This window comes from Eublepharis macularius, chromosome 8 (genome assembly GCF_028583425.1).
Source record: "Eublepharis macularius isolate TG4126 chromosome 8, MPM_Emac_v1.0, whole genome shotgun sequence".
In the NCBI taxonomy this organism is placed as follows: domain Eukaryota; kingdom Metazoa; phylum Chordata; class Lepidosauria; order Squamata; family Eublepharidae; genus Eublepharis; species Eublepharis macularius.
The window spans coordinates 83,662,126-83,681,787 of NC_072797.1; the positions used below are offsets into that span (position 1 = coordinate 83,662,126).

At 41.1% G+C, this 19,662-nt stretch overlaps 1 protein-coding gene across 5 annotated transcripts in view; it reads left to right on the forward strand.

Moving 5' to 3' along the window:
- Positions 1 to 19,662, forward strand: part of AUH (AU RNA binding methylglutaconyl-CoA hydratase) — a 175,701-nt gene that overhangs the window by 69,997 nt on the left and 86,042 nt on the right. For 4 of the 5 annotated variants that reach the window (XM_054986095.1, XM_054986093.1, XM_054986091.1 and 1 more), the window contains exons 2-4: positions 1,627 to 1,694; positions 1,775 to 1,862; positions 5,347 to 5,433. In XM_054986095.1, the coding sequence (XP_054842070.1) occupies positions 1,692 to 1,694; positions 1,775 to 1,862; positions 5,347 to 5,433 (178 nt within the window). In that variant the 5' untranslated portion in view covers positions 1,627 to 1,691. The remainder of the gene's footprint in view (positions 1 to 1,626; positions 1,695 to 1,774; positions 1,863 to 5,346; positions 5,434 to 19,662) is intronic. The other variant, XM_054986092.1, reaches the window with a different exon arrangement.

Here is a 19,662-nt window from a genome sequence, read left to right on the forward strand (position 1 = left end):
TAGTTGTTCTTAGTTATTCTTAATTTTCGACTGCATGATCAAAAAAAGCTTTCAATTTTCTCTGAAATTCTAGGATTGGCCTATTATGTATGTAAGATGTGAATTTTGCCATTGATTCATATTCGTATAGCTTATTCATTCATTCTGTCAAATCTGGACAGCATTCTGCCTTCCATTTTGCTACATATACTACTTTTGCTGCTGTCACCATATATCTAAACAGTTCACTATGTATTTTTATAATATTAGTTGATAAAATATTTAATAACAGATTTTTAGAGTTCAACACAAGACAACACTTTAGTATCCTTTGCATTTCTTTGTGTATTTCTATCCAATATTTCCTTGTATGTTCGCCACATGTGTTAGAATGTTGCACCTATATTTTGACATTTCCAGCACTTTTCACTGTAATTCTTATTAGCTTTTGCATTGTCCTTAGGAATAATATACTATCTGAAGAACATTTTATACCAATTCTCCCTTAATATTTGACATTCTGTACATTTGATTTCTTTAGTCCACTGGCTCATTACGTATATTTTCTCCGAAGTTTTGCATCCATTTTATCATACAGTTTTTTACTTGTTCTGATTTTGTGGCATATTACAATAAGATTTTATATACTATTTCTAATATGTGTTTTGAATCTCTCATGATTATTTGTTCAAACACTATTTTCTCTCTTAACTGGACACCTTCTTTGGATAGTTGATCTTTAAGCTTAGACACCATTTGATAATACATCAACCATTAAATGTTTTTTCCTTGATCTTGAATTTCTTGCCATGTTTTTTCCCTCTTGTTTATCCGTCATATAGTCATAATTTATAGAATCTGTTTTATTTCATATAATAATATCAATTAGAGATGCCAGTGGTGAAGTTGGCAGACTTAATGTATTTTAGCATTGATACCATATTCTTAGCCAATCAAATATTTGGGAATAAACCAAATATTTGGGAATAAATATAATGGGACAAAATGATAACTATATAAAGATAACTATCAAAAAGTTTGGACAAGCATTACTGAAAATCTGCAAAGATGGGAAAAACTGAATATTTTGTGGCTAGGAAGAATCTCTGCTGTTAAAATGAATATATTACCAAAACTGAACATCCTGTTCCAAATGTTATTATTCATATAGATGAGAAAATGATTTTTTATGGAATGGGAAAAACCAAGAATAAGATTTAAAATATTACAAGATGAAAAAAAAAATACCAAGGAGGGTTAATGGTACCAAATATTAAACTGTATTGTCGAGCAGCTGCACTAATTTGAATATCTGATCGAATTATAAATCCAAACAGAAGAAATATAAACCTGGAGGTAATTGATACCAAAGAAGGAATTCATAATTATTTATAGATCAAGAAATCATTAAAAGCTATTCAAAAACAAGATCACTCATATTTTGAGGAAAAAATCTATTTCCTGACTGGTTTGAGCAGTTATTGGTATAAGTCAGTATTATTTTTAGAAATATTCTGGTTGAATGCATAATAATATGTAGATCAGGATGTATCTTTCTTTGTGGGTAACATATGCAATTTTGAATGTGTGGCACTAAAACTCTTTATACAGTTAACTGATTCATGTTATTTTTCCTCCTATGTGTAGGAATTGTAGTACTTGGAATAAACAGACCACATTCAAAAAATGCACTTAATAAAAATGTTATTAAAATGGTAAGTGGATAAATCTTTCATCTTTGAGAATGTAAACACTGAAGATAAGCGTGGATAACTTGCACACCCTTTCTCTGTAGATATCAAAAGTTCTGGAAGCTTTGAAAAGTGACAAAAAAGTACGGACGGTTATATGCCGAAGTGAAGTTCCTGGGGTATTTTGTGCTGGTATGCAGATTTAACTTTACTAATTCTAATACTAGTATGTATTTGAAAATCTGTAATCAGTAAAAATGACTGATAATCTAAAAGCCATTTCACAAAATTCAGCCTTTGGGGAAACTTCTATGTTAAACATATATCTGCTATTCTGTTTTATAAAATGAAATAAGGTTCTGTACAGTAAATTATTCAGAATGATGGAACAATTGCTCCTATTGTAAGATGGTCAGACTTTTTTGGAGAGTATTTTTCACTTGGAATTTATCAGTCAAATTCTGTTAGTAAAACCAAATGCTGCTTACTGAAATTTGCTTTTATTTATGGGCCAAAATATACATATAATAAAGGTCAACAATATAGGACTAGGCTGAAAGTATGTGCTTGCAAGTTCTTGAGGCAAAGTGTTGTATGCCAGAACTTATTTCCACTACTATTTAAAACATAGAAAAAAACATTGTGGGATACAAAATCTTCATGGTTGTGTTGTGTATATTGATAAACAGTTATGCTTTCCAAAGGCAAATAATTATGGGCCACGTACATATTTGCATACTTGAAACACTGTATAAACAATTTAGTCATGTGTTTTGTAAGTGAAATAAAGGTGTGGCAAGAGTTGTAAGTGCATACACTTTAAAGTCTCTTCATGCTTGGATTAATTGTTGTGACTAGAGATGTACATGAATCGAATTACGACCCAAAAAAATGCATGAACCAGGCTGGTTCGCGAACCAGTGGTTCGTGGAAGCTCATTTCCACATAATTCCACGAACTAGTCTACTGGTTCGTTTGGGTCATACAGGGGCTGTTTAAATGGCCATTTCCCCAGGAAAATGGCCATACAAACTTTCCCTGTGGCTTAGAAGTGGCAGGTTCCTTTAAACTATCAGCTGGCAGGCAGCGGGGGGATCCCCCCTTGCCGTCTGCCAGCTGATAGTTTAAAGGGACCTGTGGCTTGCAAGCTGCAGGGCCCTTTAAACTGCCCAACCCCCAGTTTACTGTAGCATAAGCTTTCGAGAATCACAGTTCTCTTCGTCAGAGGTGCTACTGGACTCTTTTCGATTTTGTTTATCTGTAGAATTTGAGTAGAACACGAACATACCTGAATGCTTCTTAATTCCTACACAAGGCTATTAAAGAGGGAGAGGGGATTCTGTTGCTCCCTAAAAGCTAATTGAGTTTTGTTTTACAAGACCTACAACTAGTCTATCTTGAGGAGACTTTTTAAATGTTGTTCACACAATCCTCTCTGAATACCCAAGTACACCCAAACACCACTAGGTAAAAGTGAACCAAACTGCACCACTACAAACACCCGCCCAAAAGAAGAACAACCAACCAACATACCAAGTCAAACCTCTGTGCCAGCAGAGAACAGAAACACCAAACAAACCAAAGAAAGAGCAATCCCAACGACAGGGGAAAACAGCCCCCCCCCAAAGAACCAGCAAAAATGTACAGCAACAAAACACCCACTACAGGGGAAAACATAGGACACCCCAGAAGAACAAGTGAATCTAATAGGTAGGAAGGGACTATATAAAATGACAAACAAAGCACCCCAACAACACAATAAAACAGAAGAACCCCACCCCAGAAGAACAGCAAAATGAATGCTAACTATAAGTTAAACCAAAACATTCCCCTCACACAACAGCCAAACCAAACTGCACCCCCACAGCAAAAAATCAGATTTTAAAATGCAAACTTAAAAAACCATCCCCCCACCCCTTTCCCTCCCAGACACGAGGCCAACCCCGTGCCCACCAAAACAGAAAAGAACCAGTAAGTCTATGACTCTCAAACCAGGCTGCAACAAAAGTCCTCCAGGTGCAGCAGCAGTTCTCAGCAGGCAGCGGCAGGAATCCACTCACTGGGCAGCAGGATCCATTTGCAGTCCACATTGAGTCCATATCTGCCCAGGCCCAGGCCAGACCACAGAGAGAGTCCACAGCCAGCAGCAGACAGTGTGTCATATCTCTCTAGGCAGTCAGTGTGCACAGAATGGAGGCTGCTCTACGGCAAGCCTGACAACTCCTTGCATGGTAGTTTAAAAAATGCACTCCCATTCTAGAGAATCCCATTGGCCGGAGAAGGAGAGCTCCTGCAGGGATTGAGAAGAGAGCTCCCTCCCTCCTCCCTTCGTCCTTCCCTCTACTTTCTGCTTCTACCTCACTCCTCCTTCTCCCCCCTCCCAGCATTAAAAAAGGCAGAAAACTGTGTTTCTTTGCTGTTCCTTAGCAGAGGAACAGCAAAGGAATAACCCAGCTGCTGTTACCAAAGTTTACCAAATTAACCTGAATTAATTCGGTAAACTTTAATTCAGGTATACCAAATCTGATTCGGTGTTCTCTTTTGAGTTCAATAATACTGAATTTTACCAAATCAGCTAAATTTGGTATTTTAAAAGGAATACTAACCCAAATTGCACATCCCTTCCCTGCTCTTCCTCTCTTGTATTTTATATTTTAAGTAAGTATACTATTTCATCAATATGTATACCATTTCCTATCCTCACAGTGCTGGAATTCATTCCTGGTCAGGTATATGCCATGAAAACTCAGTGATGGCTTTTAACGATTGTTTTATTGTATCATCAGGCACAATCTTTATGGATGTGCATACAAACTTGGTGATCCTAATCCCACACCCCTGCACAGGTAGTGTCTTTGTCTTGAGTTGTTACCTTGACTCAATCAAAAGTATGGTAACAATTGGAAAGAATATGGTTCCTAATCTCAGTACTGTCACTCTGTGGAACTGGCCTGGTTTACATTTTAAATTGTTGTAACATATAACCTGCATTGTTTTCAAGAAGCATTTACAGACTCATCTATTTGCTTAGATTTGCCTTCTCTTCCTTCCATTTTGCCAACTCTTTCTCGATCCACTGAAGAGGTCATTTACAGTCTTATAACCATGGTAAGGAGATGAGAAACACTTAATGCATTTAAGTTGACTATCTCCCTCTTTCTTACACAAATTGACATCTCCCTTTTTAGAATTAGGCACGGTAAAGAATTACAAGCGTTTTGTACTATTTTTAAAACATCTGGTTTGAGTGAACCATACCATGCTTTAGCATTGGTGCAGATATAATACTGCATTGTGTTAGCTCCAGAATGTGTAGGGAAGAATAAATACATGTGCCAGGGTGAAGAGAAATGAGTGATTGAAGTCCATAGGTTGCTATTGATTTCCTAACCATGGTTATGAGATTTAAACTGTTTTCACAGAAGAATTGTCATTTCTCTCCTTAGATTATAAATCACAATAAGGTTACAATTCCTTTTAGGTTCTTAATAAATTATTTTCATATATTTATTACATATGTGATTATGTGAAGATGTGCCGTTAAATTTCATTGCAAATGATGGTTTGTTTTTCTTGGAAGTATGAACAATGTCATTATGATTAATGTAGGTTGATACGTTAATGTTTTAGAACACAAAGTTTTAATATTAATATGGCCGTAAAATGTCACTTGCAGGTGCTGACCTTAAAGAAAGAGCCAAAATGCATTCTAGTGAAGTAAGCTCTTTTGTTTCCAAAGCAAGAGCAACAATTAATGATTTAGGTAAGTAAAAATCACGGTTAATCATAAGCCTGCACATTAAGTATTAGATGGCTTCAAATTTAGTTTCATTGTAAAGTACCAAAAATAGCAAATACATAAAAATAATAGATACTTGGTTTTCAATAAGAATGTATCTCATTCTTTACAAGTATTGTATTGTTTACTTCAGTAATATGCTGAAAAAGTTCAGAACACATTTATACAATTTGCAGTATGTATTTATTAGGGACTGTGAGCTTTTTGTTCTACCATTGTACATAGATTAATCAAAATTCTCTTGCACTTATGATAATTGTTTTGCTTATGTATATATAGTAGCTTTTTAAAGAAACAAATACTTCTGAAAGGCCTAAAGTATTCTCTAAAATCTACTATTTGATAGGCAGTTATGCAAGAGTGGGATTTACATTCTTTTTGTTCACTATTCAATTTACCTACTAGTTGAATATGCATAATCTTTAGGCATAGGGGCCTTATTTTAATTATGCAAAAGGTAGGTCAGTGTGGTGTAATAAACCTGGGTTTAAATCTTCACACTACCATGGAACTGCATACTGCACACTGGGAACAGACAGGGGAGACCTGTTGGCCTCTTGCCCTTTACAAACATTTTTTTTTGGAGGAATCTGGTTGGTCACTGTTTGAATTGGAGTCCAGGAGGACTTGTGTTTTTATCAGCAGATTAGATATGTAGATTTACATTTTTTTTTTAAAAAAAGAGCAACCAGCATCATTATCTGATGTAATATCCTAAAATCCAGTAATGAAGACCAAACATATTTCATAACTATCTAGAAATTTTTATATTACAAAAAAATTATTATATAGTGCTCTTAGAACATCATCCATTAACATGATCTAATGGCCTGCATATAAATTTGTACTAAAATTAAAACTCCATCGAGGATGCACCAACTGGGTGCTAGAAATTGGTTGGCGAAACACTGTATTGATTGTCATGATTGTTTTGAGCCTTTTATAAAGTTTTAATACGAAACGGTATAATAATGCCGGCAAACACCTGTTAGGCTCTGCCCATCCACATTTATGTCCAAGAGATGCTAGCAATTCTGCTCTTCTTGAAGAAGCCTGACATCACATCCTTATTTTTACATACCTGAAAAATAAGAAGAAACATCATCTTAATTAAAACAGCTTGGGTCACATTACTTACCTGTGAAGTTGCTTTTAAAAAGTCTGTCTGTCTATTAGACTAAACATAGAGTGAATTGTTGCATAAGCCAAATAGCGTTTTTGTGTATCCAGTGGCGTTTGTATAGAATAGTTGGTACGTTGTTACTAGTGACATAATTATCCCCTCCCAAAATTTATATTGTGAATTACTTTTTTTTGTATAATATTTATTATATTTATTGGATGTATGTATTCGTAACTTTTCTTGCACTATTTGAGGACTTCTAGCACCTTAAATTTTTAAAAAATATATTTATAAAATGATTTATTTATATAGTAATATTAGTGAAATTGCCTTTAACCCTCTTGCAGGCGGTTGCCTTTCCTTTTCCTTTGATTGCTTCCAGGGGAGTCCCTTGTTTTGCCTTAGTATACTTCTTTTATCAGCAAGACCTTTCCAAAGTTGTCGTAAGATAAATTGCTTATCATGTTAGCCTTCTGAAAAAGCAGTAAGACTAAGAGTCACATTTCATATTAATATTTGCTGTTGAATCGTAAATACCTTTACCCGGAAATTAGTATAGCGGAACATTTCTTAATAACTGTGTTCAGGATTTTAACTTGAATCTAACAAGTGTGCCACACAACAGTCCCTGAGAATTCCATATACATCCTTTGCTTAAAGCTACAGGAATTTTAATTTCATTTTTTTCTGCAACCCTGGGACTTCCTCCAGGTTTGTAGAAAAACCCCTTTAATCTGTCCCCAGTAGAATTTTGCAGCTCCATCAGTCATATCCTTTACATGCAGTTCAGAAATAGATATAAAGGACAAAAATATTCTGTGATCCACAACAGCTTGGAGCTGAGCAAAGTTAAAAACATGTGTTTGTTCACCTTTCCAGAAAAAGGGATGTGAGAGACAGAATGGTAATTGGAGGGATCATGTGCATTCAGTGTGAATTTTTGACAAGGTTATTTAACATAAGAAGAGTGCCATTGGACTGGACCAGTGATCCATCTAGTCTCACATTCTGTCTCACATAGTGACCGAAAGTTTAGTGCCTCTGAATGTGGAGGTTCCTTTTAGTCACCATGATAGACCTATCCTCCATAAATCTGTCTAATCCCCTTTTAAAGCTGTCTGTGTCTGTTGACATCATCACTACATCCTATGGCAGCGAATTCTGCATTTTAATCACATGTTGTGTAAAGAAGTATTTCTTTTCGTCCATCCTGTATCTACCCATCAGTTTCATTGGATGCCCTTGAGTATTTTGGAAGAGAGAAAAAAAGTTCTCTCTATCCACTTTCTCTACCCTGTGCTCCAGTCCCAGCCTCTTTAGTCTTTCGTCATAGGAAAGGTGCTCCAATCCCTTAATTATCTTGGTTGCCCTCTTCTGTACCTTTTCCAGCTCTGCAGTGTTCTTTTTGAGGTATGACAAGAACTGTACACAGTATTCCAAATGAGGCCACACCATAAATCTATAGAGGGGAATTATAATATTGGCTGTTTTATTTTCAGTCCTGTTCCTAATAATCTCTAGCATAGTTTGCCTTTTTCACTACTGTGGAACACTGGATTGACACTTTTATTGAGCTGTCCTCTTCAACCCCAAGGTCTCTTTTCCTCTCATTCTCAGCGAGTTCAGACCCCATTAGCATGTACTTGAAGTTGGGATTTTTGTATTCCACTGTACACGACTTATACTTACCTGCACTTAATGTCATTTACCACATTGTTGCCCACACACCCAATATATGGAGATCCTTCTGGAGCTCTTCACAGTTGGCCTTGGTTTTCAATAACCTGAATAATTTTGTGTCCTCTACAAACTTGGCCACTACACTGCTCTCCCCAAGTTCTAGATAGTTTATGAGTAGATTAAATAGCACCGGCCCCAATACTGATTCTTGTGGGACCTCATTGCTTACTTCCTTGTATTGTGAGAAATGTCCATGTATTCCTACTCTTTTCTCCAGTGGTTCTAGGAGTGGGGCAGTCCTTACTTTTGGGATATAACTCCTCCTCTCCGAAGGCAGGGTCAGCTGATTTTGATCCCAGAGGGGAGGGGCTTGTCCCTGGAATCGCCAATCTTTCTGGCCCTGCCATCTGAGCAGGACGTTGTTAGCAACGCTTTGCAGAATGCAACAATCCCAGTGAAGAAGAAACTGCCAGAGATGAGCCGGGTAAGGTGGCGCTCACCTGTAATCCCAGTACTCAGGGAGGCCAAGGCCAACAGGCAGTGTGGAGCTCACAAGGGAAGAGAGAGGCCCTACTGCCCAACCCTAACCCTGTTTCATGCGGAGCGATGGTGAGCATTAGCATCGGAGGTCCCTAGGTTCTCCTAGGTTCCATGGCTGCAGTTGCAAAACTCCACCGAAGTTCCCCACCTTCGAGCTGGGAGGAACACCCCCCTCAGATGACCACAAGGTACAGTGTTGAGTCTGCTGTATCCGGTTATGGAGACTGATATTATTGGGAATCCCCTCAGGCTTGGAAGGAGCAGACTCCAGCAACAGCAGAGGAAATGCTCCAATGCTGGCAGCCCCGACTGAACTGCGGTAAGATTGATTCAGCAGGAAAAGGGGGGCCACGTAAGGAAGGAGGGAGGAGCAGAAGCCTCAGAGCCATCTTGCCCCAAATAAAAAGGAACCCTCCTTTATTTCTCCTCCCTTTCAGCTGGGACTTAGGAGGTGCGCTTTCACCTCATAAAAAGGTAGAAGGTTCAAGGTCTGGAACCATCAGGAAAAGACGCCTGAAGTGAGTGTCTGCAAATGTTGTAGTTAAGCGACTGGGCCATGAACTAGCACCCTACTAATTCAGGTCTCATATTTGCTTCAGCCCAGTAGCTGACCTTGGGTAAATCAGCCTCGACTACCCAACTGATATGGGAGAATGATGAGGATTGTGACCTTATCACAGCCCCTGACCTGGTTACTTCAAGCAATCCAGATCTTTTCAGCAGGGCTGGCCTTGGTTAGCAATTGGATGGGAGAACTCCAAAAAAGACAATGGGTGCAGAGGCAACTATGACCTTCCAGCTTCCACCACTAAGGGGATAGAAGTTCAGTGCCCCCTATTTACATAGTCGCAGCCGTAGTTATTATTTAACAAACCTACTGGCATGGCCCAGGATGGAAATAAAAAAAAAATTCAAAGAGGTCCTGAAGGCACACCAATCAATAGCCTAGCGGCTAGAGCCTCAGTCAGATCAGAGGGGCATTCCAATGTGTGTGCGGTCCAACTCCAAAATGGTAAAGGGGTGCCCCCCCCAGATTAAAGAAGATGCAAGGGCTATTAAGAGCACAGATCTCGGTTAAGCCTCCAACTTGAGGACCCAGAGCTATCAGTTTTTTCTCCCTCAGCCAGGAAGAAAGGGGAACTCTTGAAAAAGAAGGGAAAAAGTCCCTAGTACACATAATCACCCTGATACAAACAAGGTTTCCTCATGGGCTGTATCATAGAAAGTTCCCTAAGGTGATGAGGGTCCTGGAGTCTTCTTTAAGCACCAAGGGGAAGGAGGCCAATGGGGTTGGAGAGAATCCTCCCTAAAATCAAGAATAACCCTGTCAGAGATTCCCTTTCATACCTGTAGGTCTAAGAGGGAAACACTAGCAAAACTAACCACTCTTTCCCCTCTTGTCCAGGTCCAATATATTGGTTCCAGGGGCTACTAAGAGGATCAAACGACCATCAGTGGATGACCTGGTAACCAGCTTGTGGTCTAATCCTGTGTGGCCCGTTGTCAAGGATGGACTACCTAAGGATTCCAGCCTCAGGTGGTTTGAGCTGACTAGGTGCAAAAAGTTGGAACTTCCACTACATCCTCCAGAGTATTGGCAACAGCTTTACTTCTTCCCGGAGCTGCATTCTCTCGGGTATCAGACCTGGCTGTAGTGGACAGCAAAGTCCTTTAAAGAGCTAAAGGACAAACCTAAGAAAATAGCCCCAGCAATAGTCTTTAGACATTCTTAGATGCTAAGCTGTGGTTAACAAGAACCATGGTTTTCAGGCAGCTAGTCACTACACGCTGAGCCAAGCTACAAGTGACGCCTTACACAGGTTGGACACATGTCAGCTTACCTCAAGTTTTGATGGGAAATGTAGGTGTCCTGGTTTTACAGCTTGGCTCTCCATTACAGCTGCAAGACCAGGATGTCTACATTTCCCTACAAAACTTGAGGGAAGCTGATAAGTGTCCAACCTGTGTCAGGCGTCACTTGTAGCTTGGCTCTCTGCTTAGGAATTGGAATGTGGACCATTTGCCCCAAAGCCGAAGAACCTGTGGTTCCCTTCAATGACATCAACCTATCTGGAGAAGCTCTGAATAAAGAAAAGCAGACCAAATATCAAGAGGAGGGTAGTACCTTCTCCCTCAACAAATCTGGTCAGAATACCAAAGAACCAAAGAAGGGAACTCAGTGTGTCTACACCAAGACAGCAGGTGCGATGGTGATTGGAGGGTGCTCACAATGCTTGACAAACTTTTGGCAGCCAATAATAAGAGGCAGGCAGGTGCCGAATATTGTGATCAGTAGAAGTCAACTCTGTGCCACCTGGATCTTTCCCCCAGATCCCAAAAGAATTTGGTCAAATAAAACAAGACACCTAAGAACAAGAAAGGTTGGAATGGAAAGGCTACAATTTGTCATAAATACCATTCAGAAAGGAGATTGTTGGGCTTCCACCGACCTCTCAGAGGCACTTCCAACATCGGGCCCTTACTTCTGACCTGAAAACGCCACCCAGGGTGCTCATCAGAATCCCTACTACAATAGGATAAAAACACACAAACGATAAAATTGATGGTAGCCTGTCTGTGGGAACAAGAATTCATGTTCAACGAAGAAAAGACCAGGTTGTCTCCCAACCTAGTAAATATGGCACCTGGGGGTAGTGATAAGTACGGCTTAAGATAAAGTTTTTCTGTCACAGGAAAGACAACAATGAGTTGGAAACAATGTCAGAGGTCTTAAGGAGACAGAAGGCAGGAGTGATGCTCTTGGTTCAGTAGCTGGGGATAGGGCATCCTATCAGAATGTTCTTCAGGAGATAAGGTTGCCACATCTGGGCACTCCAGTGACGCCTGTTACCATACCACAAGGTATTAGAGTGCAAGAGGTCCGAGATAGCTGAGTTCTCAGAGATCCTCAAACAGGAGAACAACCGATGGCTGGAACTCATTCTGTCCCACAATGGTATCCCACTCAGGGAACCAAGGAGAACCGTGATGACCATGGACACAAGTCTTTGGGGATGGGAATCCCACACCCAAGGAAGAATGACATAGGGCACATGGATGAAGAAGAAATGATCAACAGTGTAAACCCTTTGCAATCAGAGCCATTAGACGGGGTCTGGTGGAAACCCGGGATCTTCCCACAGCTCACCGTATGTTTATACAGATGAAAGATCACCTTGAATCTCTGGAAGAAGTATACATGGCAGACCAGGACAACTCCCCAGCAGAATAGCAACCTTTGGGTCCAGGAAGACAGGATCTCAAAACGTGAAGAATCTTTCAAACATGGATCCCTGACACCTCCCTCTCAAGCCCATTGATTCAGGGAAAAACACCACACCTTTGACCAGCTTCGGCAAGTCTCACAGCATGGAGGTTGAACATAAACAACTAATAAGGTGGGACTAAGCAGAAGCATTATTGGTACCATGTTAGACTCCAGGAAGAGTTCCACAGAGTCTATAAAAATTCCTACCAAGTTTTCAGAAAAGTACAAGGCATGTAATCTTTGGAGTTAATTAGGAAATTACTATCCTTCCTTTCAAGAAGGGTAGAAGAAAAGTCGTAACACCAGCATCCTTAGACAACAGGTAGTGACCATCTCAACAATTAAGGTTTCTAGAAAAGTACATGGTTAGAGGCATGTCACCTTTGGAGCTAATTAGGAAATTACTATCCTTCAAGAAGGGTAGAAGAAAAGTCATAACACCAGCACCTTTAGACAGCAGGTAGTGAATAGGGGCGTGCGCTTCGGGTATCCGATTTGGGTAAAATACCCGAATCGGGCCCGATTTGGAAAGTTTTGTTGTTTCAAAATACTGAAACAAAGCTTCCCAAAGCATTCATAATGCTTCAGGAAGCTTCAGGGGGCTTGGGAGTTAAGTTTAAAGGGCCCTGTTGCAAGTGGCAGGGCCCTTTAAATTTTCCATTCCCAACGTTTCCTCCCCACCGCCACTTATCTGACACTGGCTGGAGAAGGCCCTCCCATCTGCCCGCTGGCCTCGGGCGGTGGCGGCCTTCTCTGCCAACCAGCAGTTCCTGTGCGATGCTGGCGGCAGGGAAGGCCCTCTCCAAGAACTTGCCATTTTTTCCTGTGTGAAATCTTAATTTGGTATTGAGAGCATTATCCAAAAGATGCTTTGAGCTTAGGATCTCATGTCCCTTAGAGGAATTGACCTGTAAAACCATCTTCAGATGGAAATAAAATCAGATAGACAAGTGTCAGAATGGCAGGCAACAGAAGTAGATAGAGATCCATGCCCTTTCCTTAAAGATGGTGGAGCAATTTATAAACAGAACCAGCCTTTTTTCGAAGGTGAACACATTTTCATAGGAAATAAGAGAGAGTACGTCCCTACTTCTAACCTAACCCAAAGCATGGGAAGGAAAGGGAATCTCACTACCTTGATATAGGTAGAGATGTAAGATTTTACTTGGGCAGGGCTAAATAGTGTTCATAAGTCTGGGACACTGGTTGCATGTTTTCAGGAGGCCTGCCTGGGACAGAGAGTGTCCTTTTCTCTTGGCTAAGTAGGTTGAACAGAGGGTACATAATTCAGACATGTCAAGCCAGAGGTCTGGAGATGCCCCTAGACGTTGGGGCACACTCACTAAAGGAAGTAGTGACATCAGCAGCCTGTAAATCCCGTAGTGGTTAGAAACTATCATTAAGGCAGCCACCTGGAAATCAGTATATTCTCTCATCAATAAATATAGAATAGATAAGTTGTCCTCCCCAGAGGACATCAGCACACTACTTGCATCCAGAAGGCAGTCTACAAACAGGCTGTAGACTGTACATCCTGGAAGGCCTTTGCACGTTGGTGCTAAAGAAAGAAGGCCAACTACATTGATCCTACGGTGGAAACAATTCTTTCTTTCCTACAAGATGGTCATTCTAGCAGCCTCAGGTCATCTACCCTGAGATGCCAGGTAGCAGCTCTAGTGACTGTGCTGCCACTGTACCAGGGTGTTAGTCTCTCAAGACACCCTCACATTTGTCGATTCCTCAAGGGCACCAAACTCAAGTATCCTCCACAGATGCACAGGTTCCTGACCTGGAACCTACACACGGTTCTGTCAGTTCTCACCAGACCAACTTTTGAGCCCATAAAGGAAGTTCAACTCAAGTTGTTACACATGAAGATCTTATTCCTCACAGCAATCACCTCAGCTAGGAGAGTGTCAGAACTGGGTGCCCTGTCCACCAGCCCGGAGCACTGTGTATTCCATCAGGACAAGGTGGTACTGAGACCAGATCTGTCCTTTGTCCCTAAGGTCAACTCTCAGTTCCATAAGTTTCAGGAAATATGCCTACTAGAGATGGGCACGGAATGAAAAAACCCAAACCGCTCGGTTTGTGGTTTGTCATTTTCCATGGAACACGAACATAACAAACTCACTCAATTTCTGAACCGGTTCGGGGTTTGGGGGGCCCCAGGACAGCCCCCTTCATGCTCAGAGAGCCCAAACTGGAAAGGAGTTTTTAGTAGGCTCTCCTCCAGCCATCCTCCAAGTTTCATGAAGATTGCAATACAAATCTCCATGTTAAGAGCCCCAAAGTTCTATAACTAAAGGGCGCTAAAGGGGTGTGCAGAAAAAGGGAAAACTACACTACACCACACAAATGCACACAGAGAGCTCACAGAAAGGTCAGGCTCCCTGGGGCGAGAGGACCCACAAAACAAACCAGAACTGAGACCTTCCAATAAGCAGAGAGAGAAATAAAAGCAAATAAAAGTGAAGCTCTCTAGGGGGGAGCAAACCCCCAGAAACCAAACCAGAAGAGAGCCTCCAAAAAGCAGGGAAGGAGAAAAATAGAAACAAATAAAAATCTTGGTCAAGCAAGAAGACCACGGTTGTACTCAAAGGCCTAAGACTAGGCTTGGGGGGGGGGCGGGGAAGCTAAGACTAGGATGGGGGGGGGGAGAAAGGAAAAAGCACCCTTTCCCCAAACACCCCCCCCCCCACTAAGAAAGGCAGCAAGAGAAAAGAAAAGAGGCTTTTCAGCCCCTTTTCCAGCAGCCAGAAGTGCAGGCCAAAGATCCCTCCCAAGTTCCCAATACTACAACCAGCAAGCTCTCCGTCCTCTCCCTCTCCTGCTCTGGAGAAACTCAAACCAGGAATCACACGGCTTCCCCTATTTATGCAAAAAGCCAAGATGTTTGAACAACACAGGAGCACTCTGGTTGGCAGAAAAATCTGCCTAACATGGTTTTGGAAGGGAGAGATTGGTGTTACCATGGTGCTGAAGGCCCATCTCCTCAGTTGCCTTGGAGATTCTACCCCCCCCCCCTTTTTCAGGCTGGATAGGCCAGAGAGAGAGCTCTCTAGTTGGCAGGGACAGCTGCCAATCAAGCCTGGAGGCCTCAGATTGGGGGCAAGCTAAAAACTGCCACTGTTGCCTGGGCGAGGGAGTGTTTGGCGCTAGAAGTGTTCAAACCGGCAACAGAACAGTAAGAAAAGTTTGTTTGGTTCAGAAAAACACGGTCCCACAGAATGTGTGGTTCTTTGGCTACGAGCTGGCCATTCCGTACGGAATTTTGTTCTGTAGTTCATTTTGTTCCCATCTCTAATGCCTTCCTTCATTCTGTTTCTCATCTCAAAGAGAGAGCTTGGCACATGCTGGACGTGAGGTGCTCATTAAAAACTTACATATCCAAAACAGAACCACTTAGAAAAACTACCTCTTTGTTCATCTCTGGCTGATTCTGCACACGTTGGATAATGCACTTTCAATGCACTTTATCAATTGTTTGAGGTGGATTTTTTGTTCCGCACGCAAAAAATCTATTCCAAATGATCTATAAAGAGGATTGGAAGTGCATTATCCAACGTGTGCGGACGATCGGAGCCTGTATCATCGAGGCATACAAGATACAAAGAGGTTCCAGTAGAAATCATGGCACACTCTGTGTGCAGTGCAGCAACCAATGCAGCTTTTGCTAGACACTCCACAGTGGAAGAGGTTTGTAGGGCAGCCACCTGCTCCTCCATATCTACCTTCGTTAAGCACTACAAGCTCAACTTATATGACTGCAAATGCAGCATCCAGCAGAAGGGTTCTCCAACATATACTGCAACTGGAAGACGATGACTCATCCACAAACTAAGGACACTGCTTTGGGAGATCCCATGAAGATGTCCTCCGCCTCAGAGGGAGAATGGACCATTGGATACTCACTGTGAAGGATCTTCTCCTCTGAGGAACAGAGGACATCTTGGGCCTTCCTGAAGTCATTATCATAAACTTCACTTTCTGCCTATCTATATACTGTCTCTTCACTTGTTAACATTTTTCCTGTTGTCCTCTACTGATCTTATGCTTCTTATTTAATTGTTATGCTTCCTGTTTAATTGTTCAGAGTTCTTTCTTCTATATAGACTAGGGTTATTACTGCGTGTGGAGTTACCTTAACTGAGCAGAAGGGTGACTCCCACCAAGAAGACAGGAAGCTGAAAGAACTTGTTCCTGCATCCCTGATTGGAGGGTGGGAATCACCCATCAAGATGTTCTCTGTTCCTCATGTTCTCTGTTCCCCCTTCTTGGTGGGTGTGCAATTGTTCACTCTGGCTTGCCTATATTACAAGTGGCTTCCAGATCAGAGCATATTTGAGTTATTTTATCAGCAAAGAACATTGCAAAGGTGTCACAGCTAATTGCCTGTTCTTAAACCAGTGAAGGTTCAGATTTAGGAGTCAAAAGATGTTGAGATACCTTAAACAGATGGGATGGACATGAATTAGCCAATGCAACCGTTTCAGAAAAGTAATGTTTCTTTGCTACTATAAGTGCTATTTCATAAATCTTCCAGTAGGCTCTATGACATGCTCTATGAGATTCAATATGAGTTTTCCACTGGCATCTTTCCACATATTCCAGTCCTTTTTAGATCACCCAGATCACCAGTGAATCACAGAGCTGGTTTCCACTGCAAGGGAGGGAGAGATTGTCAAAGAGCAATTTTGTCAACTGCTTCTAGGAGCCTCCGGTTTCATGCCTCAATAGAGCTTGAGTTTGGAATTCTAAGATCCCCCAGTGCTTTTTGAAATCCAGAAGGATCCATGAACCTTTGTGGGCAGACTATTTTAGCTGGGCTTCCCATTTGGTGGGACATATGGCCCAAGGTCCATGGTTGAAGTTGAATCTCCAATTCTGAAAGCCCTCAACAGCTCAGAGGAAAAAATTAAGTCCAAGTTGTGGTGCTTTTCATGTGTGAGGTCTGTCACTATTTGAGAGGGGCCTAAGGCTGCCAAGGAAGCTATGAAGTCCTGGACTGGCTTTATCATGGGACATTCAGCATGAATGTTGAAGTCACCCAGAACTATCAGTCTAGGTGATTCTAGCACCATATCTAAGAGCACCTCAGCCAACTCAGAAAGGATGCATATACCGGAGAGCTAGGTAGACGGTAGACTAGTTACCATACCCAATATATCCTTCGACTCAAAGTAAGGAGCATATAGTCAACGCCTGGTATAGTTTGTACAGGTGAAGTTAAAAAGGCCACAACTTTATTGCTTACAGCTTACGGGAGTTTTGATGCCACATGGGACACAGATCTCATGATTGTCTGGCCCTCCTGCCAGCCAATGACCCCCTCACCCCCTCAGTCTGCCAGCTGAGGGGGAGGCACCATGGGATGACATTAAGCACGATTCCACTAGAGTATACACTTCTGTGTTGTTCACGTCACCTGGGAGTGAGCGTGTTCAACTGCCTCGGAGCTTGGCTTGTCCCTGCACTACATTGCCCCCAAAATCCTTTAAGGGGATCCCCAGCAATGAGGAAACAGTGCAAGCAAGCAGGGTGGATTTGATTTAAATCAAACTGATTTAAATCACGATTTAAATCACTAGTCATTAAGGCTTGATTTAAATCATAGTTTTCTACATAAAGACTAATTCTTGCTGGTATAACTTTAATATGCAAGTAGATGCCTGCCTTACCGATAGGTAAAGGAACTTCATTAAAGTATTCCCAAACTGGGTCTCTTTTACGGCCTGCTGCCATTATAGGTTTTTTCCTCCAAGGAAAGAATGTGATAAACCTCAGGTCATACACACAAAAGATCCAAAGACCTGTGCAGTATTGTGCTCAAAAAGTTTCACTTTCATTTTGTACTGCTTGCCCCTCCCTCCTCACACTTAGTTTCTTCTTGTGCAGATCTATTCCACTCCAAACAATCAGAAAAATATTGTTTCTATTCACTGAACTTCTTGAAACTTAGCACTGGAGGGGTTGATTCTGTCTTCATAGGTTTGTAGAACAATAGGATTAAGGTCTTTTTCTCAACTCTGTTCATGTTATAACATTTTTGCTGTGAAGAAGAGGCATGTGATCTCTGCTGAGCTGACACAAATTCAGTTTTGAGAACTGCAAAACCAAGCATCTGTGATAATATCTTGTAGGCAGAGAAACTGCCCAATAATCTTACAAAAACCTCTGGAAGAGCATGACATTGTGAATGGATTAATGGAATTTATTTACCAAAAAAATTAAACATATACAGACTTATTCTACATAATTAAAAACTAATCTTTATTTCATGATGGAATAACCTTTGGATGGTAATATATTTTCCTCAAAAAGCATTTTATTTTAAAAAATCCAATTTAAATAAAAAAAATCCGATTTAAATAAAAAAAAATTGATTTTTTTGATTTTTTTTAAAAAAATCATTGATTTTTATCCACCCTGCAAGCAAGCCATGTTTCCATCCAAAAGGATCTGTGCTCAATGACAAACTGCCATCCCAAGCTGTGACAAAGTACAAACAGCAACAGCAACCAATACATCACCTGAGAACCACAGACCTAAACCCCCTTCCCTCAGTGCCAGGGTACCTCCACCTGAACAGGGATGCTGGCCATGAGCAACTGCATGCAGCGCCTGGGCGGCTCCTCCTGATAAGCCTTCCTAGTGGGTCTGAGCAAAGCCTATATAGCTCAGGTCAGTCAGCCACTCTTGCCCCCTGGGCCCAGCCAGCCCCCTGATAGACTGGCTAGGCAGTTTGAATGCCTTGACCCCCCCCCCCCCCGGGTCAAGTGAGGCCTCAGGGAGCCGCTACCTTGAAATTCCACTTACTGATACAGGCCTGCATTTATATTAAAAAGTATTTGGAAGACAAAAATAGTAGATTATTTGTAAAATCCAGTAAAACCATGTTCTGTATTTGAAACTGTGGATAAATTCTTGCATTCTTTCTCTGAGCTGGAATAAACAAGTGATAGATACTTGTTTTAGCAAATGGAGTGAAATCAAATATATGCTTAGAACTGTCAGATGGCGCTCTATTCCTGTTGGAACCAACTTATTGTGGTATATATCATTTTTAAAAAAGAGTGTATCTACCAAGAAATCTGCAATATGTTCACTTGAAATTATCCAAGATAGTGAATATGCTAGACTGTCTTCACTCAATTTTATTTCATCTCAGTGTTAACTTGGGAATTGCTGTTGTAACTGTAAGGTGAATTTTGAAATAGTTAAAATTGCAAAATTCCACACAACAGACTTCATGTTTAATGACATTTTTAGTTACTAAGCATAGAGTTGTTGCTTTATAAGACAGTACCTGTTGAGGCCCCAGATTCTTGGTGGCAATGTAACATGAGGCATAGAATTCAGTAAAGGTAGTAGTTGTACAGCAGAAATAGGCTCTGACTAACCGCTTGTTCGCGAACCACAAACCGGCCTGGTCTATCATGAATTTTGGTTCATATTTTGGTTCGTGCTCATCTCTAAAGACAAGTGAGTGACTCATCGAGAATCACTGAGAATGTGGGTTTTCTGCTCCCAGTTCCCAAGGTTTGTGAGCTGAGCCCTGTTGTGTTAGGTTTTGTTACCC